Here is a 26,314-nt window from a genome sequence, read left to right as displayed (position 1 = left end):
TACATTTTGATGGTCAGCCAACAACTTTGCTGACGGACTGGACTGTCAGCGGATAGTGAGAGGCAAACAGAGTCACAAGTCCCCTCCATGCCTTTGGGCCTGAACACCTGGAAGGATGGAGCTGTCACTTACCTCGATGTGGAAGGTGACTGGGGTTGGGGGCTGGGGCTGAGGTTTCAAGGCAAAGATGAAGGGCTCAGGGTGACCGCCTCCTGGCCCTGTGTGATTAGCTCTAGCTAGAGGCAGATCCATGTTGGAACCGCAGCTCCCCATTCACTCTGTCCCCCCCACAAGGGAACAACCCAACCTCAGCCCGCTTGAGCGGGAGTCCCACTGAGGCGCCCTTTGCGGCGTCAGCTGCCACTGTCACCACCAGGTGGCGCCCCTTGCACCAGCCCGATTCCCCCCCCCAGCTCACTATCTCCCCCCAGTATTTCCTTTCACTTTCGATCTCTGGCTGTCACCCGGCGTGGCCCCTTCCACACCCAGCTGGGGCAAGCCTGGTGCGTGAGGAGAAAGGGGATCCTGGTCCCCGAAGGGCGGGGCCGGGATCCCCCTCTTGGGGCTGAGCGGAGAGGGGTGGGGGTCGGATTCCTGGGTCCCTGGCCCGGGGAGGGCTGCGGGCACCGGACGTCGGGGTTCTTAGAAGGAGAGATGAGGAGTTTTCACCATAACCGTGCTTCACGCAGGAAGCTCTATAGAGTAGGAGGCGGAAACTTAGCCACATCAAAGGACCGAGGGAGGGGCGGAGGGGCGGGGAGGGGGAGGGGCGGGGAGGTGAAGGGGCGGGAGGGGCGGGCAAGGAAGGGGCTGGGGTGCGGGGGTCTGAGACTCGCTCTTCTGTCCCTTCCAAGATCCGGCCACAGGCATGAGGGGCCCCGGGCCGAAATGATAGTGCTGGCGCCAGCCTGGAGCCCAACTGTGCGTATCCCTGGGGGTTAAGGTGGGGGAAAGGAAGAGCGGTGTCAGGATGGGCAGAGCTGAGAGGGGAGATGGACAGAGTTGGGGTGGACAGGGTGTGGGGAGATGGACAGGGGTGGGGAAGATGGACAGAGTTGGGAGGAGATGGACAGAGTTGCGGGGAGATGGACAGGGGTGGGGAGAGATGGGTAAGGGTCGGGGGAAGAAACAGGGAGGTGGGTACAAATGGTAAAGCTGGGACCCAGATCTAGGGAGAAACAGGAGAGATGAGCATGGAGGGGCAGAGGGATGGACAGAGATGAGAAAATTCTGGGCAGAAGTGAGCAGAAGTGGAGAGAGATGGGTCGAGGTGGGGAGATGGGGGGCGAAACAGATGGGGCAGAGGAGGGTGAAAACTGGTCAGCGCCCGACCAGAGGCAGAAAGAGATACAGGAAAGATGGTCAGAGGTGGGCACACAGGAGCCAAGAGGAGGAGGAGCTGAGAAGTGGAAGAGCTGGAAAGGAGAAAGAGGGAAGAGAGAAAAGGGGCCGGAGGGGGCAGCCTCGACATGGGAGGGGGCGGGGCGGGGCCAATGGAGGCCTCACCCCACGCCGCCCGCAGACCTCACTGCTGCTGCTACTGCTGCTGCTCAGCCCCCGCCTCCGCGGGGCCCCGGACTGCTCCTTCCCCCACAGCCCCATCTCCTCCACCTTCACCAGCACCATCGGCAAGCTGGTGAGCGTCCCTGCTCCAAATCTGAGGCCCAGGTTCTGTCTCTAGGTCTGAGTTCCCCCTGTCTAGGTCTCGGTGGGTGGCTCCCTGTCTCCCCACTCTGGGTCCCCGGCTCCCCTCCCCCAAGTCCCTGCTCCCTTCTCTCTGGGTCCCTGTCCCCCTCTCTCCGGGTCCCCGCCCCCTCCGGGTCTCTGTACCCCTCTCTCTGGGTCCCCATCTCCCCACCCTGGGTCCCGCCCCCTTCTCTCTGGGCCACTGTTCCCCCGTCCCCAGGTCCCCATAGCTTTCTTTCCTCCTGTCTGCAGCCAGGCCTGACTTTGTTTTCTCCTGCAGTCTGACTACCTGCTTCAAGATTACCCAGTCACTGTTGCCTCCAACCTGCAGGACGTGAGTCACAGATGGGAGGGGCCCGGGATGGAGGTGGGAAGGAGAGATTCAAGACTCACCACCCCTCAGGGAGCCAGGCTAGTGTGCTGACCCGGCCCCCTCCTCCCCTGGGACCCTGGAGTCCCGGCCCCCAGCCCCACCAGTCTAAGCCCCCTGCCCCCTCCGTCCACGAGACCCAGAGCCTGGGTGGTCTCTCCCCAGGACGAGCTCTGTGGGGCTTTCTGGCGTCTGGTCCTGGCCCAGCGCTGGATGGGACGGCTCAAGACTGTGGCTGGGTCCCAGATGGGGAAACTGCTGGAGGCTGTCAACACCGAGATACACTTCGTCACCTCATGTGCCTTCCAGGTCAGCCCTGAACTTGGGGAACAAGTGAGGGGAGCATGATGCTTTCCTAGGGATTGGAAGCAAAGGTCTGCTAGGACTTACTGGAGATTTCCTTTGACCTGATCAGCCTGAGGGAGGTGGAGCTGGAAGCCCAGTCCTGCTGGGGTCCCTCAGTGCTGGGAAGTGACAATTCTCTAAGTACTGGAGGATGGCCAGGGGTCTGAGCCCAATGCACCAATTCTAAGTTTGTTTCTCAGGCCCTGTTGAAGGATATTGCTAAGGGGTTCTCACCCCTAGCAACCCGGAGAAGGAGGGGATCTAAACTCCCTCCTGATCCAGGTCTGACCGCATTGCTAAGGAGGCTTCCCCCTAGCAACCTGGGGGAGCAAGGCTCCAAACTCTCTGTGAGACCCAGGGCTTGCCCTTGACCTGAGGTGACGCTAGGGGTGATGCCGTGGTGACGTCTCCCTCCCCTGCCCCCAGCCCCTCCCCAGCTGTCTTCGCTTCGTCCAGGCCAACATCTCCCACCTCCTGCAGGACACTTCCCAGCAGCTGGTGGCCTTGAAGCCCTGGATCACGCGGCGGAATTTCTCCAGGTGCCTGGAGCTGCAGTGTCAGCCGGGTAAAGGTGCCCAGCGCCCCATAGCCCACCGCCCCACCCGCTCCTCTCCCACCTTCACTAGGCCCTCACCCCTTCCACTGAGGGCTCGCCATACCCCACCGTGTTCCTATGGGCTGTGTGACTTTGGGCCTGTCATCCCCCTCTGGGCCCCAGTTTACCCATCTCTGAGAAGGGATTAACCAATCCTGCCTGTTTCTCTGAGGTAGCTGTATGCCATAGAAATAGAATGAGAGTCACACATTTAAGTGTAAATTTTCTTGTAGCCATGTTTAAAAAAAGTTAAAAAGAAAAAAGGTTAATTCACTTATTTTTCAGGATTCTTTTTTTTTTTTTTTTTTTGCCGTACGCGGGCCTCTCACTGCTGTGGCCTCTCCCATTGTGGAGCACAGGCTCTGGACATGCAGGCTCAGCGGCCATGGCTCACGGGCCCAGCCGCTCCACGGCATGTGGGATCTTCCCGGACCGGGGCACGAACCCGTGTACCCTGCATCGGCAGGCGGACTCTCAACCACTGAGCCACCAGGGAAGCCCAGGATTCTTAATGTTTGTTATTTTTTAGCATATTATTGGTGGATTTATTTTTAAAACTTTTTTATGTTGGGATAATTACAGATTCAAAGGAAAGGAGCATAGAAACTGTACAGGGAGGTCCTGCACACCCTTCACCCAGCCTCCCCAGTGGTACCTTTTGCTTGGTGACATTAATTCTAGCACAATGTCAAAACCAGGAAATTGACATGGCTGCAATCCACAGAGTTTATTCAGAGTTTACCAGTTATATATGAGTGCATGCATGTGTATGTGTATTAGTTTGTTACAGCTGCTGTAACAAAGTACCACCAACCAGGTGATTGAAGCAGCAGCAGTTTATCTTCTTACAGTTGGGAAATTGAGGGGTGAGCAGGACCAGCTTCTTCTGAGGGCTGTGAGGGAAGGATCTGTTTCAGGTCTCTCTCCTTGGCTTCTAGATGGCCATTTTCATGTTCAGATGGCACTCTCCCCCTATGCATATCTCTGTGTCTAGATTTCCCCTTCTTATAAGGATACCAGTCATATTGTATTAGGGCCCACCATTAACAACCTCATTTTAACTTGATCACCTCTTTGCAGACCTGATCTCCAAATAAGGGCACATTCCGAGGTACTGTGGGTTAGGATTTCATCGTATGAATTTTGAGGGACACATTCAACCCCTAAAAGAGAGAGTGTGTGTGTGTATGTATGTGTATCTATGTAATTTTTTCACACATGTAGCTTTGTGTAACCACATGTGAGTTTGTGCAACTAGATCTCGTCCTAAAACTCCCATCCTAACCCCTGTCAGCCAGTAATCTGTTCTCTATAATGATGTTATTGAATTTATTATTATTATTATTATTTTTTTTTTTTGGCTGTGCTGCATGGCTTGTGGGATCTTTGTTCCCCAACCAGGGATCAAAGCCGTGCCACCTGCAGTGGAAGCGCATAGTCCTAACCACTGGACCGCCCGGGAATTCTGTGATGTTATTGAATTTATTTATTTATTTACCGGAGCCTTAACCACTGGACCACCAGGGAAGTTCCTTGAATTTAATTCTCATAATTTTATAAATTTTAAAATAATATTTAAATCACAAATTTTGGGAGGGTGCACGCCCCGCAACTTGTGGGATTTTAGTTCCCTGATCAGGGATCGAACCACGGCCCTCGGCAGTGAGAGCTCAGAGTCCTAACCACTGGACTGCCAGGGAAGTCCCTAAACCAGAAATTTTACTAACTCAATATTTTTTATTTAACCCAATATATTTTAACCCAAAATAATATCATTTCAACACATAATCAATATTTTTAAAAATTACTTCATGAGGTATTTCACATCCTTTTTTCCCTACTAAGTCTTTAAGAAGTAGTGTGTATTTTACACGGACAGCACATCTCAGTTCAGATTGGCCGCAGGTCACATATTTATTCGCCACATGAGGCAAGTGGCCGCCATATTGGATGGACCAGCCCTGAAGTTTCAAAGTGGGGAATTCCCTAGAGGTCCAGTGGTTAGGACTCTGAGCTTTTGCCGCCAAGGGCACAGGTTCAGTCCCTGGTCAGGGAGCTAAGATCCTGCAAGCCACGCGGTGCGGCCAAAAAAAAAAAAGTTTCAAAGTGAAATAACTTTATTAGCATATGACGAGAGACCACGCCCTGTGAAAACTTAACTTGTTCAGTTTATTAAGGTTTCCTTTACGGCCAAGTATATAATCAGTTTTGTAACTGAACAAGGTCTTAGGAAAATAATAGTTTGTTTTGGTTTTTGGTACGATCAGGGTTGAATCAGTGTGTATATATTCTATCAACCTTATCTTGGTATCATTCAGAGACTTTCTGTCTTCGTTATATTTGTCTACAAGATGTGTCAAGTTCTGAGAGGGATGGTTAAAAACCTCCCGCTCTAGGGACTTGCCTGGCGGTCCAATGGTTAGGACTCCATGCTTCCACTGCAGGGGGGCACAGGTTCCAGCCCTGGTCAGATCCCGCAAGCTGTGCAGGGGGTGGGAGTGGGGGGACATAAGAAAACCTCCCACTCTAATTATATTCTTCTCAGTTTCTTCCTGCATTTCCAATCATTTAGTCATTTATATATATTTTTTTAATTAATTAATTTATTTATTTTTGGCTGCGTTGGGTCTTCATTGCTGCGCGCGGGCTTTCTCTAGTTGCGGCGAGCGGGAGCTACTCTTTGTTGCAGTGCGCTGGCTTCTCATTGCGGTGGGTTCTCCTGTTGCGGAGCACGGGCTCTAGGCACATGGGCTTCAGTAGCTGTGGTGAGCGGGGTCAGTAGTTGTGGTGCATGGGCTTAGTTGCTCCGCGGCATGTGGGATCTTCCCGGACCAGGGATCGAAGCTATGTCCCCTGCATTGGCAGGCGGATTCTTAACCACTGTGCCACCAGAGAAGTCCTAGTCATTTATATTTAACGTTGTCATTTGTATTTACATGTATCACTAATCATTCATTCAACCAACCTTTATTAACCATCTCCCTGGCGCCTGGCATTGGAGACACAGCACAGAACAAGATCAAGTCCATGTCCATGGGAGGCTGACCTGCTAATCAAGGAGACAGACGATAAACATGTAAACATATAATTAATCAGGAAAGTGAGTGTAATGAGACCCATGCAGGCAAATTAAAACAGGGTGATGGAATCATGGGCTGAGGTGGTTAGCTGGAAAGTCACTGAAAGTTGTGAAAAAGGGAACAGCCAGTGCAAAGGCCCTAAGGCAGAAACCTGCCTACCTGTTTAAGGAATCATGAGGAGGCCCCAGTGGCTGAGGCCAAGTAAGCAAAGGGGAGAAGGTGGGTGGTGAGGGTACAGAAGGAACAAAGGGGCCCAGATCAAGTGGGGCCTTGTGAGACATCATAGCTTCACACTTTGTATCTTTCATCGTTCTATTATCTGTCCATTCATCCACTCAGATATTTACTTTATGTAAATTAAACTATTAGTTAGTAAGCACTAAGTAGTAGGTTCTGGCAATAAGCCTCCTGTCACCCTCGTGTAGCTCATAGACTATTGGGGGAAGAAGACAAATAAGCAAATCGATACATAAGCACTAGACACACATTTGTCCCTTTATAAAATAAAATGTAGGGAATTCCCTGGAGGTCCACTGGTTAGGACTTCCACACTTCCACTGGCAGAGGCCTGGGTTTGATCCCTGGTCGGGGAACTAAAATCCCACATGCCGTGTGGGCAAAAAGAAAAAAAAAGTACAATGATATATTTGAAATAAAAAGTTATTAATGGCTTTAAAAAATAAATAAAATTCAACCTTACTACATGCTAGACACTGTTCTAAGCACTTTCGGTATAGTCATGCATTTAATCTTTGTGACAACCTTATGAAGTCGATACAATAATTATCCCCATTTTATGGATGAGGCGACTGAGGCCCAGAGAAGTGAGCAGCCCACCTGAGGTCACACAGCAGGACCAGGCAGGCCTTTTTTTCCTTCCCTGGCCTGCCCCTTCTTCTCAGTCACCCAGCCTCCTCTCTCCTGGCAGACTCCTCCACCCTGCTGCCCCCAAGGAGTCCTGGGGCCTTGGGGGCCACATCCCTGCCGGCCCCGCAGGCCCCTCTTCTGCTTCTCTTGCTGCTGCTCCTGCTGCCCGTGGCCCTCCTGCTGCTGGCCGCTGCCTGGTGCCTGCACTGGCGAAGGAAGAGACAGAGGATGCCTTACCCTGGGGAGCGGGTGAGCCAGTGGGGTGGGCAGAGGGCGTGGCCAGAGTCAGCTGATCCTTTGGGGGCCATAGGTGCCCTGCCTAGAGCACTGACTCCTCATCAACCTGAGGACCCTGGACTTGGTGTTGGCGTGGGTGGCATGTGTGGTGGGGGCCGGGTGGGGAACTTGAGTAGGGAAGGGGTGGGTCAGTCCGCATGCAAGAAGACCCTTCTGGGGCCATGGAGGGGGACAGACTGGAACAGACAGCAGACTGGAGGCCAAAGAGGAGGCTGCTGGGCGAGGGTTCAGGGAGAGAGGACAAGGCCTGAGCCAGGGCCGGACCATGGGGACGGAGAGGAGGGGACGGGCAGAGTCAGGGGTCAGGGATCATTGGGAGGGATGGGGCTGGAGACTGACAGGCTTGGTGGGGGGTGCGAGGAAGGAGGAAGGGGAGGTGGCGCAAGCAGAGGACGCTGGGTCTGGCCCAGTGGGGAACCTGGGGGGAAGAGGGAGATTCGGGAAAGACAGTGAGCTCAGTGAGGACCTGCAAGCATGAGGACACCGCCCACCCCGACCTCCAGGGAGGTATACAGGAGTCTACAAGCCAGGAGAGAGCGGCCTCCTGGAGCAGGCAGAGGGGACCACCTCTGCAAAGCCCTCCTGGTGTGAAAAAGGTCAGAGGGATCTAACAAGAAACATCTGGCGTCAATGGCTCACACGTAGAGTGCCTCAGTGTCTCAGGTCTTGCGCTGGAGCTTCCTACAGATTAAGTCACTTAATTGAGAAGCTGGTGCCATTATTATCCCCATTTCACAGAGGCGGAAACCAAGGCCCAGAGAGGTAAGTCATTTGCCAAAAGTCACACAGCTCGTGAGTGACAGAGCCAAGATTTGACTCTGGGCCTTCTGATTCCGGCTTCTGTGCCTTTCACTCTTTTGCCTCAGTTTCCTTATCTGTACAAAATACTCTAATAATAATCCTTCTACCATAGAGTTGTTGAGAGGTTAAGGGAAGTGACCACAAAAAACCCTTTGAGCAATGCTGTCCAAGGAAATAGAATATAAGCCACACCACACATGTGATTTTAAATTTTCTAGTAGCTGAATCTTTTTTTAAAGTAAAAATAAGCAGGTCAGTATAAAGAATATATTTTAGGGAATCCCCTGGTTGTCCAGTGGTTAGGACTCTATGCTTCCACAGCAGGGGGCACGGGTTTGATTCTTGGTTGGGGAACTAATATCCCGTAAGCCCAGTGGCATGGTCAAAAAAAAAAGAATATATTTTATTTCACCCTGTGTATCCAAAATGTTGTCATCTCAACATGTAATCAATACTTTAAAAAACTATCAATGAGATATTTTTACATTCTTTTTTTCATACCAGGACTTCAGAATGTAGTGTGTATGCACCACTCACAGCACATCTCAATGCATATGCGAAATTATCAGAAATATTTGATCAGTATTTAGATTCCATGAAATTTACAGTTGCATAAGTAGATTCGTATACTCAAGTTCTTTGAAACCTACAGAAGTTTTCCAATAACTAGATCATGGAACAATTTCTAAATTAAATGATCTTTCATGTCAGCATTTGTTTTGGGGAGTACTTTTTTTTTTTTTTGGCTGCATTGGGTCTTCGTTGCTATGCACGGGCTTTCTCTAGTTGTGGTGAGCAGGGGCTACTCTTTGTTGTGGTGCTGTGGTGCGAGGTCTTCTCATTGCAGAACACAGGCTCTAGAGTGCAGGCTCAGTACTTGTAGTGCGCGAGCTTAATAGCTCTGCAGCATATGGGATCTTCCCAGACCAGGGCTCGAACCCTTGTCCCCTGCATTGGCAGGCGGACTCCTAACCACTGCGCCACCAGGGAAGTCCCGGGCAGTACTTTTTATTACAATTCTTTTTGAGATACAATTTTTTTTTTTTTTTGGCCACGACTCGCTGCATGCAGGAGCTTCCCTGACCAGGAATTGAACCTGTGCCCCCTGCAGTGGAAGCTCAGAGTTTTAACCACTGGACCGCCAGGGAAGTCTGAGATACAACTTTTTTTTTTTTAAACACATTTTCTATCTTTTTTTTTTAAAGTCTTTATTGAATTTGTTACAATATTGCTTCTGTTTTACGTTTTGGTTTTTTGGCCGCGAGGCATGTGGGATCTTAGCTCCCCGACCAGAGACCAGGGACCAGGGATCAGGGATCGAACCCACATGCACTGCATTGGAAGGTGAAGTCTTAATCACTGGACCACCAGGGAAGTCCCCGAGATACAATTTTCAATTGAGAAGTTTTCCTCCTACCCTTGTCCCTGTTCACACCCTGTTTTCCCACTCTCCCAATAACCACACTATTAGTTTAAGTTTAAATTAGGTAAAATGAAAAACTCAGTGTCTCAGTTTTGCTGGCCACATTTAGAGTGCACAGTATTCACATGTGGCTGGTATCACAGCTGTCCTGGAGAGCGCAGATCTCTCATGGTTGCAGAGAGTTAGTTCTCTTGGCCAGCGATGCCCAAACACACAGTGAGCATTCAGGGTGAATGGAGTTGTTTTTGGCATTGAGACTGTGCCAAGCCCTGAGCTTGTTGCTTTCCTCTCCTCTGTCCACGGAGCCTCAAACAGCCCAGTGAGTCATCTATCATCCCATTTTACAGAGGAGGACACTGAGGCCCAGAGAGAGGAGTCACCTGCCCGAGGACACAGAGTCGGAACTTGGAGGAAGTCAGCTAGAAACTGGTCCTTTCCTTGGCCACATTGCTCCTGTCACTGTCTCCCCAGGATGGAGGCAACGCCAGCACCCAGCAGCAGCCCCGGCCTCACCCTCCCCACTCTGTACAAAGCCCTTGTCCCCAGGAAATTGTATATAAATCATCCTTTTCTACCAGCTCTGGCCAGGCCTGTCTGTGGATGGGACAGGGTGAGTGGATGGGGCAGTTTGGGTTTGGGTCTTGGTTTTTCAGTTAATGCAGTGTTTCATTCAATACCTATTCTCTGAGGCCTCCTGGGCCCCAGGGCCAGTGCAGGTCAGGGCTGGGACCCACACGTGAGTGAGAACCAGCCCCACCCTCTCAGGGTTCCTGGTCCATGGGGGAGAAGACAGGGGCCCCAGAGAGCCCCAGTACAGGATGACACACGCTCTAATGGAGGTAGCATAGGCACTGTGGGAGCCCCGAGGATGTACCTGAGCCAGCCTGAGATAACAGGGAAGCTCTTGAGAGAGAAGGACTCAAGCCAGATTTTAGAAGGTGGGGGTGGAGGGAAGGGCATCCCAGTCAAGGGGAACCGCCAAAGCAAAGGCTTTGTCCAGAAACCCAAGAAAGTGAGAAGCTCCTTTGGGGAACACTCAGGCATCTATAAGTCATTCCTTCATGCGTTAGATCTCATGGGGAAGACTATCTCCACCTTTTTGACAGGTGAGGACACTGAGGCCCATACACGGCCAGGGATTTAGCCAGATCACAAGGAAGCCGGACAGGCACCGGAATCCAGATCTCTAAGCCTAGACTGAGCGCAAAAGAGCATGCCTCGTAGCCCGCTGTGGGCCTACACGTATTATCGCTTTAGGGGGTAAGAGCGCTTCTCCTCCAGCCTTCTCGCCCCCGTCCCACCGCAAACACAGCGGACAACTCGCGCGAGGATTACCAGCCCCTCCTAAATACGGCAACGGAGGCTGAACAGCCCCGCCCCCGCAGAGCCCCCTCCTACCCCACGTGATCTCGCCCGGCACAGCCATGGCCGCCTAGGTTCGATAGAAACGATACTGATTGGACAGTCAAAAGACGACCCGCCTTCCAGTGGGCCTTTCTGCGCACGCGCACGGCACTCTGGCCCGTGAAAAGACGGAAAGCGGCCGTGTTGCGTCACTTCCTCCGCCCCTGTTTCAAGGGATAAGAAACCCTGCGGTTAAGGTTCCTTCTTTCCCAGGCGGCTGCCGAAGATGGCGGAGGGGCAGGTACAGGCTCTGCGCGGGCCGGGGCGGTGTGGGGCCGGGGTGGGGTCGAGACCGGACCGGGGTTGGACCTCTTTTCTCTCGTAAGTGTACTGTGGAACTTAAGATCGATAACTGAGCAAAACAGAAAGCTTTCGGGGTAAGAGGAACCCAAAACGGGAATATAAAGCGGTTTTTACGCTCTGGGCTGGCTAGAATGCGGCATCATTTTTCCCCCAGGGGGCAGTGATCGGGGCTTCCAGCACAAGAAAAGTTATTTTAAAACTAGGCCTGATTTACCTTGATCTTGGCCGGGTCTTGGCCGAATTGGGCCCGTGTGTCCTCAGCGGTGGGGAAGCACGCGGAAGGCAGCTGCGCGGCCAGGGGACGAAGAGAAGCCGAGGATTGGTCAAAATGGAGGGTACTTTCGCACTGCCCAAAGCGCGGGTTGTTTCGGCCTCGTGGCAGTGCGTATTAGGGGTCTCCTGCAGCTGTGGGTATTTTAGCGCGAAAATAAGGGGCAGAGAGCTCCTGCCTACAGGGCATGCAGGCGCGAGTTGCTCTTTTCCTTTCTCCTGGGGGTCGAGGAACTCTTTAAAGGTCTGCTGGTGCTGGAAACAGGATTGTAATGAAATGTTTACAGCAGTGGGATATCCTTTGTCCTTAACGATCTGGAGGTCCTCAAGGACGGCAGCAGAAACTTAACTCTGACTTGGCCCAGTCTTCTTTGGTAACCAATTAGATATAAAGGAGGGGATGGCTCTGGAAGGGGTGTACCTGTGATGGGTCTATGGTTCCGGAAGGAAAACCACGTTTGGGGCCAGGCAAGTGGTAGAGTTCTCCGAACCTGTGTCCCTGCATTTACGGCTCCTGGTATAGTTTGCCTTGTATTCTGTGTAATTCAGCTCATTTAGTGTTCCTGAGGCAGATATTGGAGATTTGGAGGGTTTTGACCAAAGTCACATTGTCAGGAAGTCTGGTTTTAGATTCTGTAGCCTTTTACACCGGCTTCCAACAGTCATAACATGTATAGGAAGCCCTCGGTAAAGAGTTGGGACTTTCACTCTTGACAAGAAGTTGAGGATTGGCGTTTGAGCAGTTCGCGGGAGGATGCAAATCTAGTCAGTACCAGAGCCAGCCAGGGCTTTTGACTACCCTTCCTAGTTTCATCTGCTCTGAACCTTCATGCTAGAAAAACATCTTTGAGACCAGGACAGAATCAGATTCTGTCGAGATTCTAAGGTTTGTATCCAGATCACAGGTTCTTCTGCCTGGAGGATCAGTATTGCCAGTCTGGATTCAGATGGTAGCTCATTCGCTGACTGTCAGGCATAATCTGGGCATAAAGATTCTTGCCCTTCAAGCAGCTGAGATGTGAGGGGAGTCCTTGGGTATCTTACCCCACTCACTGAAATCCTGAGTCATTTGCTCTCTTGGCCTTCTCTGTATAGTGAGGCTTAGTTCCTAGTTCCTGTGTCTCTTACTTGGTTAGCAGGCACCCTGGGAGGTAGGTGAAATGATCAAGTAGGGAGGAATGATTGTTTGAGGTGGGGAGTCAAAGCTGTGGGTGCCTCTGAGCCCCCTCAACCTATCTCCAACAGGTCCTGGTTCTCGATGGCCGAGGCCATCTCCTGGGCCGTCTGGCGGCCATCGTGGCTAAGCAGGTGCTTCTGGGTAAGTCTGCCCCCTGCCCACAGCTTCCCCAGACATGAGCCTCGAGGTCAGTGATGAGGAAAAATCACCATCTTTCGTTTGAGTCTGACGACCATGAGATCAACCCCATGCACCGCTCTGAGACCTGCCAGGCTCCTCCCCTCCTAGGTTGGGGGCTCTGGGTTCTGTCAGACTAACAAATTGAACTTAAGCACGAGTCCAGCTCCGCCGATTGCTGCTCTGTGACACGGGGCAGGAGACTCCGTGCCTTCCTTGTTCATTGTGGTCGGTTTGAGACGGAAGGAGCCTCCTTTCTGGGTCCTTAGCAGTAATTGGGCCTGCTTCCTAACCTTTGACCTCCTTGATTGTCTCATTTTCCATTCCCTCTAGGTCGAAAGGTGGTGGTTGTGCGCTGTGAGGGCATCAACATTTCTGGCAATTTCTATAGAAACAAGTGTGAGTGAGGGCCTGGGAGGAGGGCTGGAGAGGGTGGACCTCTGTGGGGCTCACACTTCACGGGCTCCTAAGCAGTCCCACCAGTGGGGGGAGGTCCTAGTCTGAGTTCCCGAACACGCCCTCGGAAGAAAGGTTGTGTGCTGCGTTGGAAGGAGTTACCATCTGCCTGAGGAGTCTTGAGGCCTCACACACTCTCTCCTCTTGCCAGTGAAGTACTTGGCATTCCTCCGCAAGCGGATGAACACCAACCCCTCCCGTGGCCCCTACCACTTCCGAGCCCCCAGCCGCATCTTCTGGCGGACAGTGCGAGGTGAGCTGGGCCTGAGGACCACAGGGGCTGATGGGGCGGGTGGCCGGTGATGAAGACTTTTCCCAGTCTTGTTCGAGTTTCCCAACCATGAGATGACTCCACATGCACTACCATCTGAGGCCGCCTGCCTGCCCGCCCGCCCAGGTGGGGCAGCGGGGTCCTCGCATACCCCGCTGAGCAGGTCTGTTGTCCTCTGCCCACAGGCATGCTGCCCCACAAGACCAAGCGAGGCCAGGCCGCTCTGGACCGCCTCAAGGTGTTTGATGGGATCCCGCCACCCTATGACAAGGTGAGCAAGACCCATCTCCCTCAGCAGCATCTTTGTGTCTGGTGTCTGTGATGTTTTGCAGTTACCTACATTGTTTGATCCTCGTGAAAATAGCACTGGCTGAGACGCCAGCCCCAGCCAGCCTTCTTCCCTGTCTGTCCCTCACTCCAGGTCTCTAAGTCCCTCTTCTTCTCTAACAGAAAAAGCGGATGGTGGTTCCTGCCGCCCTTAAGGTTGTGCGTCTGAAGCCTACACGGAAGGTGAGTTCCGGGGTCTGCTGAGTGATGCCTTGGGGTCCCAGGCTTCTTGGGGGGTGCACCTAGGGCCCTAAGACTGGCAGATGATGGTTTTTTCTCACGATGGTCTGCGGATGCCACTGTGGGCAGTGCCGATAATGCCAATGGCTCAGCTGATGCCAGGAGGAGCAGAGAGCCCTGCCAGAGGTAGCCGTGTCTCTTGAGCATGGGCTTGCTGAAAAGTTGTATGGCTAGACTGGGATCCTCTAGGACCGGATGTCAGCTCCCTTCCCCTAGTCACCCTGGCCTCGTCTTCTTACAGCTTCGTTTCTCCCTCTCCCCCGCCAGTTTGCCTACCTAGGGCGCCTGGCTCATGAGGTTGGCTGGAAGTACCAGGCAGTAACGGCTACACTGGAGGAGAAGAGAAAGGAGAAGGCCAAGATCCACTACCGGAAAAAGAAGCAGCTCATGGTGAGGGTGGGGCTGTGGCTGGAGGGGCACCACGTTTTCTGGGGCAGGGTCTGGGAGCTGATTACTCTTAACTTGGGTCTTAGTTGTGCCCTCAGAAGGCTCTGCCTAAGGCCCAGTGTGGGTGGCCCCCTGGAATAAGGGCAGTCCTAGGGAGCAGCCACTAACCACCACCTGTCACCTTGACCCCACAGAGGCTACGGAAGCAGGCCGAAAAGAACATAGAGAAGAAAATCGACCGATTCACAGAGGTCCTCAAGACCCATGGATTCTTAGTCTGAGCCCAATAAAATTGACTGTTTCTTCTTCATGCTTGGCCTGGCCTGCCCTTCCTCCATCGCCACCCTAGGATGTGGGGGACCCCAGGGGCTGCCATCCAGGTGCCACAGGCAGCCTGGGGCTTAGAAGACTGGGTATAGCAAAGGCGCCTTAGCCACTGCTGTTTAAGAAAGGCCTTTTTAAAAGCGTAGACATTTGTAAGGGCTGTGCAGGCAGAATTTGCCTGTGACCTATTCATTCATGAGAGTTTTAGGACATGGACAGTTCGAACAACCAGTGCTGTTGCAATACTGGCAAAAGTGAGTTGGAAGACCTAATTGGAAGGGCCACTCACATCGCTTACAGGGAGTCTGTTTAAGCTTCCCACATGGTCAGGTACTATACTCTGCAGCTGTTAGGATGTGAGAGAATGCTTGGGCAGCACGAGTCTGGGGTTCTAAAAGGTGTTTATGGGGCTTCCCTGGTGGCGCAGAGGTTGAGAGTCCGCCTGCCGATGCAGGGGACACGGGTTCGTGCCCCGGGCTGGGCCCGTGAGCCATGGCCGCTGAGCCTGCATGTCTGGAGCCTGTGCTCCACAACAGGAGAGGCCACAACAGTGAGAGGCCCGTGTACCGCCAAAAAAAAAAAAAAAAACTTCTAAAAGGTGTTATGGAAGGGAAGTACGGCCCAAGGGGTCACAGGCATTGCCCTTGTGTCTTCCCTATATTTTGTGATCCAAAACTAATAAATTATTTTTAAAGAAGTTTGGCGTCTTTGCAGTGTGTGTCTGCCATAGAGGCAGGCCCAGGGGAGCAAGGCCCTCGGCGGATGGGAGGCTTTGAAGAATAAAACTGGCTGTGCTCTTTCTGCAGATGATGGATTAGAAACTGCCTTTCGTGGAGGAGTTGGCCTTTGTAGAGACTGACATGCCAAGGAATTTGAGGTGCCTATGAGATTGGTATTTACGACCTGTAGAGCCTGGTGTTGCCCAGTTTGCATAAAGTTGTCTTCCCTAATTCAGCTGCAAAGTATGGAATTGCCACCATTCTCTAAAACTGGTTCCTCACTGTGGGGCATGTGGTCTCTTCCAGTCTGCCACGCCAGGCCACGCTTAATGTGAAGAAATGGACAAGAAAAACACTTTGTAAATGGTGGTTAGGCATTAGAGAAAGTGGGATTTGAAAGCTCTTGGTGCTTTGTAAGATTAAAACTAGGCTGGTTAGATCTGCCAGGGTGAGTCCCTGAAAGGGTAAACATTAGGGTACCCAGCCCTGGACAGTCACCCTTGGTCACCTCTCAATACTTGACCCAGGTGGGCCCCCATCCCCATCTTACTGATGAGAGTTATATGCAGTCAGCAGTGTCAGCCAGGATGACACTCGGGGGTCTGGTGTGACGAAGGTACGCACATCTGTACTGGGAAGAAAGCTAGATTTGAGCTGCCCTTGGGACTGGTAGGCAATACTTGCTAGTTGGTTCACGGGGCAGATCATAACTTGGTGCACTGTGCCGTTCTCTCTTGCTTAATCTCCAAAATGTCTAATATACCACAGTGGCTTAAATTTTCTCTAAGAAAATCATTTTGCAAGTGGGTGCCCTACCCCTCCTGGGGCTCCTGCTCACCAGAAGAGCTGCCTACAGAAGCAACTGAAAACCAGAGTTTAAGTCTTAAGTTTAACAGGACTGCATGTAAAAGCACAATATAATCCCCTGGAAACCACAATCCCTTATATTTGGCTTAAAAATGTAAAACTTGCCACTTCTAAAGACACCCACCATTAAAGAGATGAAGACAGGTCAGACTGGGAGAAGTTATTTGCATATCATCTCTTGCAGGACTTGAATGCCAAATATATAGAAAAACTCTTTAAAACTCAGTAACAAAGAGATAACCAAATAAAACCGGCCAAAACATGAAAACACGTTTCACCAAAGAAGATACACAAATGCCAATAAATACATGAGAAGATGCTCCTCATTCCTCAGAATGCAAATGAAATCTCCAGGCATAACCTTAATCATTCCTGCGGAACAAGTACAGGGAATCAGAACCTCTGGGCCAACAGAATGAACGTTTCCAAAGCTCCAGTTCCATCTTGCCCAACTGCCCAAAACCAAAGCACCCTCCAACAGAACGTGACGTGCCAGTCCCAGGTCAGCCTCATCTCCTGGTCTGTGGGTGGGGTGCAGGGATAACGTCTTGTTTTAATAGACATTTCTGTGCTCACTGGGGAGGGCGAGGGTCTCCAGGTCTCCTAGCTTTTGGATTTCTGTTGTGAAATGCTAGTAAATGTCTGAAATCTGGCAGAGACAGGGAAATACGCCCTCAAGTGGTAACTAGAGTTGGCTGAAGTTTATTACTGGGCACCAAAGCTGTTCACACTGCAGTTAAAAAAATCGATGTGGTGGGTTGTAAGTAGCCTTAAAATGATAATGAAATTGAGGGGCTTCCCTGGTGGTCCAGCGGTTAAGACTCCACGCTCCCAATGCAGGGGGCCGGGTTCGATCCCTGGTCAGGGAACTAGATTGCGCATGCCGCAACTAAAAAGATAAGGATCCTGCATGTCACAACTAAGACCTGGCCAAGCCAAATAAATAAATAAATAATTTAAGTAATAGTGATGATAATGAAACAATAGAAATGAAAAGGAAAAAAATCAGTATTACAGAAAGGAAAGGAGAGAGGTAAAAGACTGAAAAATTAGAAAAGAGGCAGAGAGAAAGGCAGAGGAGGGTGAGAGAGGTGTGTGTGTTTGGTCACAATGCAAAATGCATTTCCTACTGTGGGTTGTGATCAAAAATGTCTAGGAAGCTAAGGACCTAAACATCTCCAGTTCGCCCTCACCCCTTCAGAGTGAAGCAGTATTTCTTTTCTTTACTCTTCCCTTATCAAAATCTCACCAGCTGCTCTGAGCAATTTGCAAAATATTGAGCATTTAAGACACCAGACAGGAAATCATACCTCATCTCACCACCTGGAGATGTAAACCACCAGGGCAATATCATGCATTTCCTTCCAGGCTTTTTTCTAAGTTACAAACTTTTATGCAGACTTTTATAGGTAACTTTTGTACATAGTTTAGCACACATTGTAGACAGCAACTCTGGGTCCTGCTTTTTTTTTTTTTTTTAACTAAATATCATAAATTCTAAGTCATTCAAAAACTCCAGAACTTACTTTTTCTTCAAAAAATAAATTATAAAGCTACTACAAGGTCACTGGGGGGAAGACATAGCAGGTTCTAAAATGAAAAGTCCCTCAATGCTACCCCAGAGGGACTGAAACAATGATAATTAAAAATGTATCATTCATCACCTATATGTGGAATCTAAAATATGACACAGATGAACTTATGAAACAGAAACAGACTCAGATATAGAGAACAAATGTGGTTGCTATGCGGGGCTGAGGGGGAGGGATAGATTGGGAGTTTGGGATTAGCAGATGCCAACTATTACATATATAGCCTGGGAAAGCAAGGTCCTACTGTGTAGCACAGGGAACTATATTCAATATCCTGTGATAAACCATAATGGAAAAGAATGAAAATGTATATATATGTATAACTGAATCACTTTGCTGTACAGCAGAAATTAACAACATTGTAAATCAACTATACTTCCATAAAATAAATTTTAAAAAATGTTCAAAATTCACAAAGCTATTAAGTGTAAAAGAAATTTAAATAATTAAACTTCAAATGATTTTTTGTAAGTTTGTAGCATTTATATTTCTGAAGTTATTACAACTTAAAAGACATCATATATATTACATATACATATATATGCAACCAGCCTTCGCTGTCTAGAAGGGCATTTTTTTTTTTTTTTTTTTTGCGGTACGCGGGCCTCTCACTGTTGTGGCATCTCCCACCGTGGAGCACAGGCTCTGGATGCGCAGTCTCAGTGGCCATGGCCCACAGGCCCAGCCGCTCCGCGGCATGTGGGATCTTCCCAGACCGGGGCACGAACCTGTGTCCCCTGCATCGGCAGGCAGACTCAACCACTGTGCCACCAGGGAAGCCCTATAAGGGCATTTTTTATGTTGATAAAAAATATTCTAAATCTTCGCTGTTCAATATGCAAGCCACTAGCCACATGTGATTACTGAGCATTTGCAATAGGAATAGAATGAGTGAAAAATTGAATTTTAATGTTATTCAATTTAAATAACCACATGTAACTAATGGCTGTTACTGGACAATGTAGTCTATAATACCTAAAAAGATAAGCCACAACTATATCATGTAATAAGCTTTAAAAAATGCATTAAACAACAAGGACCTACTGTATAGTACAGGGAACTGTATTCAATATCCTGTGATAAACCATAATGGAAAAGAATATGAAAAAGAAATATATATGTAAAAAAAATGCAGTCGTCCTATAGATTGTCCATAAACATTTGAATAAATGGGTCATGCCGTGCCTCTTGTTCTGCACTTTGCTTTGTCCACATACAAATTCAACAGAGGGTAGAATATTTTGGAAGACACATTGGCAGATGATAACAGGGTGACAGCAATTGCTTCTGCAGAGGGAAACTGGGTGCACGTGTCCGGGGAGAACAGTGAGGGAAAGAGTCATCTTTCACAATTTACTTTGTACTTTTAGAATTTTGTACCATGTGCATGAAATCCCTATTCAGAAGTCATCGCAAATTTAAAGATTAAAAAGTGAAACGTGTCTGGCAGCGTTTTCATTTCCGGATTGGTTGACTTACCTCATGTTTATTACGTGCTTGCAGAATGGTCCACGATCAAGCTATGCCAGGATTTACCCATCTGCCTATAAGTGGACATTTTGGTTTATCTAATTCTCCATTCATTTGGTCAGTTATTCAACAAGGACAAACTGAGCACCTACTATGTGACAATCACCAGAAGCCCTGGAGAACAAGGGCAACGAAAATTCCTGCCCTCATTTTAGTGAGGAAGAGGAAACAAAGGATAAATAAGAAAGCATGAAAGGGGAGGGGGCAAGGGGAGTTTGGAATTAACATATGCACACTACATAAAATAGGTAAGTGACTAGGTCCTACAGTATAGCACAGGCAACTATACTCAATATCTTGTAATAACATAATGGAAAAGAATCTGAAGAAGAATATATATACATTTATATGTATAACTAAATCACTTTGCTGTACACCTGAAGCTAACACATTGTAAATCAACTATACTTCAATTTTTTTTTAAATTGGAGAAAAATCAAAAGAATAATATTTTGTGACCTGTGTAGAAGTTTGTTGGGAGCACACATTTTATGTTCTAAATGCAATGCTTAAAAAAGTCTTTACTAGGGAATTCCCTGGTTGTCCAGTGGTTAGGACTCTGTGCTTCCACTGCCATGGGAACTAAGATGACACAAGCTGCATGGTGTGGCCAAAAAAAAAAAAAAAAAAAGTCTTTGCTAGACTCATAAGTGAAAAAGACAAAACTCATGTCTTCTTTTAGTACATTTATGGTTTCATTCCCCAAACCCACCTAAATTTTATCCTTACACATCAGAAATTTACTTTGGTATACAGTAGGTGGTAGAGATCCAACTTTATTTTTTTTTCAGATGGTTGCACACTTGTCCTAACACGAAATCACTGAATATTCTGTACATTCCCCAAAGGTTTTATTATTTATTTATTTATTGTGATAGGTAAGAAGTGGATTTATTTAGAGAGAACCACACTCTGTGGAGTTAAGAGCGCTGGGAAATTTTAGACCAAGACTTAACTAAGGAAAGAGGCATAAGACACCTATCCGTGCCAAGGTCTGGAGTTTGAAATCTCCCAACAAGGTGCAAGTCAGTTAGAGTGTGGACAGCTGTCAGGGTTGGTTTGAGACACCGGGTTCTTGCCACCACTGCCCAGAAGGGGGCCGGGTACCAAATAGGTGCTCATTAAGTGTGAAGTGACTGTAAAAAGGACTCAAAGCTTCCTTCTTTAAAGGTTAGTGACTAAGAATGCTGGAGCCAGACTGCCCAGGTTCAATTCCCACCTCTGCCTCTCATTTTCTGCGAAACCTGGAGCAACTAATGCCTCAGTTTCCCCATCTGCAAAATGGGAATAGTAACCAAACCATCCTTAATTGTTAGCACAATGCCAGGCACATGGCAATTGCTCTGTTAGATTTTGCTTTACAAGAATTTAAAAAACAATAAATTAGTATTCAGTTATAGACGTGCACTGACCAATGCAGCAGATACTAGCCCCATGTAGCTATTTATATTTAAATCGAATAAAATTAAAGTTAGGGCCTTTCTCACCTTCTGGGATGGCCCACACTCTGTCTGTGGAATATGTTTCTCTCTAAATAAATACACTTCTTACCTAAAAAAAAAAAAGTTAAAAATTCAGGTCCTCAGTCGCACGCACCCCACTTCCAGTGCCAGTGGCTACTGTGTTGGACAGCGCAGATACAGAACATTTCATCACAGCGGAAACTACTATTGGACAGCGCTGTTACAATCAGCAGAAGGCCTTTTTATTTTTTTAATTTAATTTAATTTTTTCACGAAACTATTGTCTGGGGATGAAATGGCCCATAGAGGAAAACAACGTTCATTAAACTGCACAAAACTCGTGGGTAGTGCCCGCTCCTCACAAAGATGGCGACGCCGCAGAGCATGCATGCTCCTAAGACTTTCCGGTCTCCGGTCCTGCAAAAAGATGGCCGCCGCCACAGCCCGTTTAAACCCTGAGCGGACACAGCCACACTGTCCCCAAACCCCACGTGGTCCCACTCCCCGCAGAAACAAGGCCGCCTCCCGCCAACTCTCGCGATAACAAGGCTGGCCACTCTTTCCCAACGTGACTTAGCGCGATGGCGCGCAAATGGCCAAAGAGTCTCGCGAGACAGTGTCTGTCGCTTCCCGCCCCTCTGCCATGAACGTCATGGCAGCGTCCGTGCGGTCTCCGAATCGCGTGCTTGGGTAGGGCAGTCCGTCAATCAGAGTCTCGCCAAGGCTCCGCCTCAAATCGGGTTACCCTGCCCCTTTTTCGTCACTTCCTCTCTCGCTTCTGTGCAATCGATAAGCAAACCGGGACGCCGTCGCGGCTTTCCTTTTTTCAGGCGGCCGGGAAGATGGCGGACATTCAGGTTCGGGCTCGGGGCTGACGCAGACCTAGCGGGGCCCGGGCTTCAGGGGCGTGTCCTGGAGAGCGGGAGTCCGCGCCCCAGTTTGGGGGTTAATTCTGGGCGTCCTCGATTTCCCAGGGAAATTCGGGCAGAGGGCGCGTGTCTTGGCGTTAATCTCGATTGGCGCCTCCTAAATCTTAGGAACTCCGCATTTAGGGTGTAATTAAGGCTCAAGGTTTTTAGGAGTTATCTTTTTTAAAACCCAAGGTTTACAGAGTGTTTTTCTGGAGGCCTTAGGCTGTAGGGTTAATCCTGTGAGAACTGAGTCCTAAGGGCTACTCCAGGGAGCCCATCGTTTCGGTATTTAATTTTGGAGCCACATGTAATTAATAAGGAGTGACTCCTGGGTGGGTATCTTTGTGTCTTGGAGAATAATTCTTGCTGAAGGGTGTCCAGTGTGTTAGAGGGATGGTTCTGTATCTTTGGGTTTTAAAGGGTGAATTCTGCAGGCGGTGGAAGGTGCTTTAGACCGTAAATACCGACGTAACCCCGGGTTTAGAGTTGAGTCTGGGTTAGGGGTAAATTTGGGTGAGTGCAGCGTTTGGGGAGTTAAATACTGCAGACGATGAGATCTGGGGGGTTTGTGAAGTTTTCCAGACCAGGTTGCTGCCTGCTGCAAGCTTACCAGCTTCCACCTCATCCCTGTAGACGGAGCGTGCGTACCAAAAGCAGCCGACCATCTTTCAAAATAAGAAGAGGGTTCTGCTTGGAGAAACTGGCAAGGAGAAGCTCCCGCGATACTACAAGAACATTGGTTTGGGCTTCAAGACACCGAAGGAGGTACGGGGACCCTCAGAAGAAAGAAGATCCCTGTTTCCCTGCACGTGTGCCCAAACTGAGTTGCCCTATCCGCATCTGAGTGGCTGTTGCTGGGGCTGCTGGGAAACGTAGTTTTGTGTCTACAGGGAGGCCACACCCCTGTTCTTTTCAGGAACTACCATTTAGGGCTCGCTAATCCTCCTTATCCCTTCAGGCCATCGAGGGCACCTACATTGACAAGAAATGCCCTTTTACTGGTAATGTCTCCATCCGAGGGCGAATCCTGTCTGGTAAGTGAGGACCTCTGGGGGCTTGGGTTCAGATTCCCGGGTCTGAGGGAGGAGGGGCTGGGGACGCTGAGACCCCGGGGTCCTGGGTGAGGAAGGGGTTGGCAGACTCCTGGTTATGGCGGGCACTGGCAGATGATGTCTGTTATTTTCACGATGGTCTTCAGATGCCCACCGCAGGCACTGCTGAGAAAGCAGTTGGCACAGCTGATGCCAGGAGCAGGGCTTCTTGGGAACCCTGCTCAGCGGCCCCCGATTCCCAGCATGCCCTGGGCTGCCCATGGCTCCCTTCCGTATGGGGCCTGACCTGGGATCTGCCCCTTCCCCCCAGGTGTGGTGACCAAAATGAAGATGCAGAGGACCATTGTCATCCGCCGAGACTACCTGCACTACATCCGGAAGTACAACCGCTTCGAGAAGCGCCACAAGAACATGTCTGTGCACCTTTCCCCCTGCTTCAGGTGAGCACGGTGGCCCCAGGTAGCCCCGCTGAGCTGCCCTCCCAGGCAGAGAGGAGGAGGTGGGCTGCACAAGAATCTGGGTGGCTTGGGATGTGCTTTGGCCGTTAACAGGACGCCCTGGCTGCCGTGTGAAGGTAGTCAGCTGTTGGGGGCGGGGGCGGTTAGTGAGGGGACCCTGTATCACCATCTTTGGGAGCCTCCCGTTCTCTGCAAAATGGAGGTGCTAGTTGGAGGTCTTCTGTCCTGGAAGGGTAGGAGCATTCTCTGAATGGCATTGAGCTTGGCGCCTTTCATAGTTACTGCTCATTAAATAACGACAGGGCGGCGTGCAGTGCAGATGGAACTGGAAATAGCAGCTTGGTTGGGGTTTGGAGGAGCCAAAGGTGACAGGTCTCCACCTGGAGACAGGCACCTTTAGGGCCTGCTTGGGGCAGAGCCCCTCTGACATGGTGCTGCTCACCCCCACAGGGACGTCCAGATTGGTGACATTGTCACAGTGGGCGAGTGCCGGCCCCTGAGCAAGACGGTGCGCTTCAACGTGCTCAAGGTCACCAAGGCTGCCGGCACCAAGAAGCAGTTCCAGAAGTTCTGAGACCAGACCCCTGCCCACTGCCCCAAACAAAATAAAAGTTATTTTCCCAGTCACGGGCCAGGTTCCGTATCCATGCCCTTATCAGAGGGAGGGCGTGTCCCTGGAAATTAAGTGGGGTTGATGTGAAAGATGGGGCTGTTTTTCATTCTCTGGGGGCGTAAGGATGGGGACCAAATCCTGCTTCCTGCCCTCTCGTCTCTGGGTGAAGACAACCTGTAGCAAGATGCTGCCCCTCTCTGGTCTTTTGGTCCTCATCAGCTTTTGGTGTCGGAGTACCTAATGCCTTCTACTTGGTGTTGAGCTCCCCCTGCAAGTCTCTGGGGAGGAAGTGAGTGAGGGTGGAGGTTCCTGGGTTCTCTAGACTCTGGGCCCTTTCTGGCCTCCGAGGGGACGGTAAGGAAGAAGTAGTGGCCCTCTGGGCTTTGCTGGGGGTCAGCATGTGTTGGGTGTGCTTGAGGAGTACACAGCTGCGCGGTTCGGAACTATGAGGGTCTTGACTTCAACCTGGGACTGTACCCTGACAGGGAAGGAGTGGGGCAGGGAAGCAAGGCACCCGCCCTCCTGCATGCTCCACAGTCCCCTCCTAGGTGGACACCATGCCTGTTTGCAGATAAGCAAACTCATCTAAGGGGGCAAGTTCTCTGCCTGGGGTCCACCAAGGAGTAGCTGAGCTCCACGTGTCAGATTATGGACATTTTCTTTGCCTAAGAATGCAAGTAAGGAAATTAGCCTTTAAGATAAGTCGCTTAGTAAGGCCAGCCAGCAGTGCGGGGCTGCAGGCTGCTCAGAAATGGATAGGAAGTCCGTGGAGGTGGGACTGATCTGGGACAGACCAAGTGGGGTGGCCTTGGGTGAGGAGAGAAATTGGAGATGGGGAGAAAGGGGACAGAGCCAGGCAAATGAAGGGGAAGGGATTTCTGACAGGGCAGGACATGGTGACCTTGACTGTCAGGGAAAAAACCTGGGAGATGGAGAGAGCTTAACAGCTGGTAATGGCAGGACGGCTTTCTGTTAGAAGCAGAGAAAAATGGGGAAAGGAAGAGGGAACTTGAGTGTCAGATACAGAGATCAGGAGAGAGATTTGGGACAGAGCCCTCAGCTGAACACCGAACAGGGACAGAAACCACAGCCCAGGGACAGACTCAGATTCCAGAGGCAGAGATGGGCCTGGAGAACATGACAAAGAGGCACGCGTGGGGTGGGTGGCAGGTGCGGACAGAATGAGAAACACCACAGAGAGGGACCCAGGGACTTGGGGATCTGAAGCAGAGACCCTCACCAGAGCCACAGCTGGGCAGAGATGGAGGCATAGGCAGAAGGGAAGTGCCGGAGTCGCCCCGCTGCCTTCACCCCTGGGGGCCTGGCGCTGCTGGGTCCCCAGGTCCCTGACCCCCATGCCTGTACCAGGGACTGAGGCACACACTGGTACAAGGGTTGGGAGACAGGGCCGTGAGGAGAGAGGAGCCGCCGCTGCTGCCTCCCAGGACTTGGCCTCTGGACCGGCCCGGGGGCTCCTTTTTACCCAGGCCCGGCGAGGGCGGGGGTTCCTGCCAGAGGAAGCGGGGGCCGCGTCAAAGAGGGCAGGAAGGGGCAGGGACGGGTCAGGGGGGGCACCGCCCTGAGGTTCAGCCTGCACGCCTGCCCCACCCAGTGCTGGAGGGATAGAGACCCTGAGGAGGGGGACTGGGACCCAGGGGCGGGGGGACAGAGCTGCGGAGAGGGAACAGAGACCCAGCGGGGGATCTGAGGCCACTCCAGGAGCCCACACCCACAGGTGTTTCCGTTTGGGGTGGGGCCGCCGTGTTTACAAAAACAACAGCCCAGCTCCCCTGCTTCCTCCCACGCGGCGGGTTCCTGGGCGTCTCCTCGGCACCCCATCATCAGGCTACCTAGTGTCGGTGAACGTGTGCCTGGTGGGGACACCCGACAGGCTTCATGGTGGGTCAGCTCACAAACTCCAAGGAGAAGGCTCCCCGGGCTGTACCAGTTCTCTGGCCTGATGAGTGGGAGAGGACTTTACCTGTCTTTCTTCGAGAACTGTGACAGCTAGAGATTCAACTCCTAGGCCCAGGTCACAGCCTCAGAGCTTCCCCTCTGCCTACCTGCCTGCCCCCATCCTCACTCTGCCTGCACCCCTGACTTGCGCCCTCCTGCCTTTGCACTGGCTGTGCCCTCTGCCCCGAGGAACCTCTAACACCAGGCTTCCACCTGGCTCCCTCCCTCATCCCTTAATCTCTAATTCTCACCAACCTCTTTCCACGTGGAGAACCTCCAACCCTCCCAATCTCCCTTCCCTGCTTGAATGTCTTACATAGACAGGAAAACCCGTTTATGGCGTATTTGCTGTA

The 26,314-nt window shown here is 50.7% G+C and overlaps 3 protein-coding genes across 4 annotated transcripts; all 3 read left to right on the top strand.

Moving 5' to 3' along the window:
- Positions 1-453: 453 nt before the first annotated feature.
- On the top strand, positions 454-10,024 carry FLT3LG (fms related receptor tyrosine kinase 3 ligand; the record flags this gene model as incomplete). 2 transcript variants are annotated; one of them, XM_082676110.1, is made up of 8 exons in its annotated part: positions 454-503; positions 855-921; positions 1,523-1,636; positions 1,967-2,020; positions 2,222-2,365; positions 2,828-2,966; positions 7,005-7,192; positions 9,812-10,024. In XM_082676110.1, the coding sequence occupies exons 2-8, from the start codon at positions 889-891 to the stop codon at positions 10,022-10,024; spliced, it is 885 nt and encodes a 294-aa protein (XP_082532236.1). In that variant the 5' UTR covers positions 454-503; positions 855-888. The 2 variants fall into 2 exon arrangements, with proteins under 2 accessions (XP_082532236.1, XP_082532237.1); XM_082676111.1 differs by lacking the exon at positions 454-503 and adding an exon at positions 514-702.
- Positions 10,025-11,026: 1,002 nt separating this feature from the next.
- Positions 11,027-14,786, top strand: RPL13A (ribosomal protein L13a). Its single transcript, XM_082676112.1, has 8 exons — positions 11,027-11,109; positions 12,687-12,759; positions 13,129-13,194; positions 13,403-13,504; positions 13,708-13,793; positions 13,973-14,032; positions 14,357-14,479; positions 14,671-14,786. The coding sequence occupies exons 1-8, from the start codon at positions 11,095-11,097 to the stop codon at positions 14,755-14,757; spliced, it is 612 nt and encodes a 203-aa protein (XP_082532238.1). The 5' UTR covers positions 11,027-11,094; the 3' UTR covers positions 14,758-14,786.
- Positions 14,787-21,688: 6,902 nt separating this feature from the next.
- RPS11 (ribosomal protein S11) lies at positions 21,689-24,019 on the top strand. Its single transcript, XM_082676885.1, has 5 exons — positions 21,689-21,828; positions 22,516-22,647; positions 22,841-22,916; positions 23,245-23,374; positions 23,843-24,019. Exons 1-5 carry the CDS (start codon positions 21,814-21,816, stop codon positions 23,964-23,966), a joined length of 477 nt encoding a protein of 158 aa, XP_082533011.1. The 5' UTR covers positions 21,689-21,813; the 3' UTR covers positions 23,967-24,019.
- The last annotated feature ends 2,295 nt before the right edge of the window (positions 24,020-26,314 follow it).

This window comes from Grampus griseus (assembly GCF_964374135.1).
Source record: "Grampus griseus genome assembly, chromosome: 19".
NCBI classification, from domain to species: domain Eukaryota; kingdom Metazoa; phylum Chordata; class Mammalia; order Artiodactyla; family Delphinidae; genus Grampus; species Grampus griseus.
This window is presented reverse-complemented; position numbering and strand designations above follow the sequence as displayed.

What these genes read in the sequence shown, in the direction of transcription:
- RPL13A (XM_082676112.1), top strand. An exon ending in CTTCTGGCGGACAGTGCGAG is followed by an intron (nt 13,505 to 13,707) that starts GTGAGCTGGGCC and finishes CTCTGCCCACAG; the next exon opens with GCATGCTGCCCCACAAGACC. An exon ending in TCCCGCCACCCTATGACAAG is followed by an intron (nt 13,794 to 13,972) that starts GTGAGCAAGACC and finishes CTTCTCTAACAG; the next exon opens with AAAAAGCGGATGGTGGTTCC.
- RPS11 (XM_082676885.1), top strand. An exon ending in CCGAGGGCGAATCCTGTCTG is followed by an intron (nt 22,917 to 23,244) that starts GTAAGTGAGGAC and finishes CCTTCCCCCCAG; the next exon opens with GTGTGGTGACCAAAATGAAG. An exon ending in CACCTTTCCCCCTGCTTCAG is followed by an intron (nt 23,375 to 23,842) that starts GTGAGCACGGTG and finishes TCACCCCCACAG; the next exon opens with GGACGTCCAGATTGGTGACA.